This window comes from Cebus imitator, unplaced genomic scaffold, assembly GCF_001604975.1.
Source record: "Cebus imitator isolate Cc_AM_T3 unplaced genomic scaffold, Cebus_imitator-1.0 Scaffold179, whole genome shotgun sequence".
Classification (NCBI taxonomy): Eukaryota; Metazoa; Chordata; class Mammalia; order Primates; family Cebidae; genus Cebus; species Cebus imitator.
The window spans coordinates 1,439,956-1,441,646 of NW_016107494.1; the positions used below are offsets into that span (position 1 = coordinate 1,439,956).

The 1,691-nt window shown below is 60.0% G+C and overlaps 1 protein-coding gene across 1 annotated transcript in view; it reads right to left on the reverse strand.

The window, feature by feature from the left end:
* LOC108315771 (WASH complex subunit 1) overlaps window positions 1-1,691 on the reverse strand; it is an 18,189-nt gene that overhangs the window by 3,219 nt on the left and 13,279 nt on the right. Inside the window, exons 3-6 of the mRNA XM_037744552.1 lie at window positions 1,073-1,184; window positions 722-868; window positions 410-546; window positions 12-167 (exon numbers count right to left, since the gene is read on the reverse strand). Of these exons, the coding sequence (XP_037600480.1) occupies window positions 12-167; window positions 410-546; window positions 722-868; window positions 1,073-1,184 (552 nt within the window). The remainder of the gene's footprint in view (window positions 1-11; window positions 168-409; window positions 547-721; window positions 869-1,072; window positions 1,185-1,691) is intronic.

Consider the following 1,691-nt stretch of genomic DNA (forward strand, 5'->3'; position numbering starts at 1 on the left):
CCTGTCCCCACCCCAGCCCTGTTCCTCCCACCTGCTGCTCCAGCTGCTCTCTCTTGCTGATGGATAAGGGGGCATCAAACAGCTTCTCCTCCGTCTCCACCCCCAGCATCACGTGGGTCTTTGTTACGGCACCAGCCAGGGGGTCCAGGAAAACATACTTCTTGTACCTATAGGGGCGACGTGGGGGTCAGGCAAGCTGACACCTGCTGTCCTGAGCCCACATTCCTACCTCTCTCACACCATCAGGGGCACAATGTGCACAATGGGGTCTCAGGCTTCCCAAGCCAAGCCACCCAATTACCCCCTGGCTCCTGGCCTCGGTGCTATACCTGCGTCTGATGCCCTCGGTCCCCACTAAGCCAGGCCGGGCCTCCCGCCCACACCCCTCGGCCCTGCCTTCTGGCCATACAAGTTCTCGGTGGTGTTGAAGAGCAGCAAGGAGCTGACAGAGCTGATGTTGCTGGGAAGACCCCCAAGCCCCTCCTCTGCGTCATCCTCGGGCTCCGGCTTGGCACTCACGCACACAGGAAAGTACTTCAGCTTCTCCTGGGAGGGTCGGGGGGCCAAGGGATAGTGAGTATTAGCGCTGGGCCAAATCAGCTGCCACCCCTTCCCAGTCAGCCTCCTCTGCAGGACAGAACCCTATGGCAGCCCTGGCTCATCCCCAGCATCCAGGCCTCCTGGTGTGTGACAGGCCGTGTGATGTGCATGGCCAGCAGACCTGCAGGGCCCGCTCGTCCAGGGTGCGGTGCTTGCTCTGGATCCTGTGGCGGGGTCGTCTCTGCAGGCCAGGGTCCTGGGCACCTGTGAAGATGGAGCCATATTCCTGCAGGTGCTCTGGAGCAGGGTACTTGGCACTGGAGAACACCTGTGGACACAGGGACAAGTCTGAGGGGCCCCAAGAGGCTCAGAGGGCTAGGCTTGCTTGGCAGGAGAGGGTAGGGTTGGGAGCCTGGGCGGGAGGAAAGCCCAAGGTACGGGTGGGCAGCAGGGCAGAGACTGGGCAGCCTCAGAGGCATGGAGTAATGAGGGACAGCTCAGTAGCCTCAGGACACAGGGGTATGGGGGATACCTTGATGGCCTTCTTGCTGCCCTTGATCTTCTCAATCTTGGCCTGGGCCAAGGAGACCTTCTCCCCGATGGCCTGCACCTGCCTCCGGCTCTGCTCTACCCGCTGGGAGATCCTGCCATGGAGAAGATCACAGAAGCTGGGGCTGCTCCCTACCCCCTGCACACCTCCTGCTCCTAACAGCAGACCTGCTAGGCCAGCCCTCAGGCAAGGGCTCTTAAGTCAGGATCACCTGCTTGCCAGGGCCGAACTTGGTGCCATCCAGGTAGCCTCTACAAGGACAATCTGACCTGCAGGATCGAGGAGTTGACAGTACTGAGTTCCCTGCACTCTCGGTAGGGACAGGCAGCCACCTGGCCCTATGCTGGCACCTGCACGTGCTACCTGAAGGACAGTATCCAGGGCACGCAGAGGATGGTATTTACACATGCACACATGGCTGTTGATGGGGCAAGGCAGTTCACAACCCCTCACGATCACATGCAGTAGACAAAGTGGCCTCTGCAGAGAGGGAATCGAGGCCGGAGGCTGAGAAAGGCAAGGCTGGAACTGAGTGTTGTCGCCTAAATTCAGAGGAGGAACTGCCCCTATCTTCAGTAGTTGCATAAGCTCTGAACACATA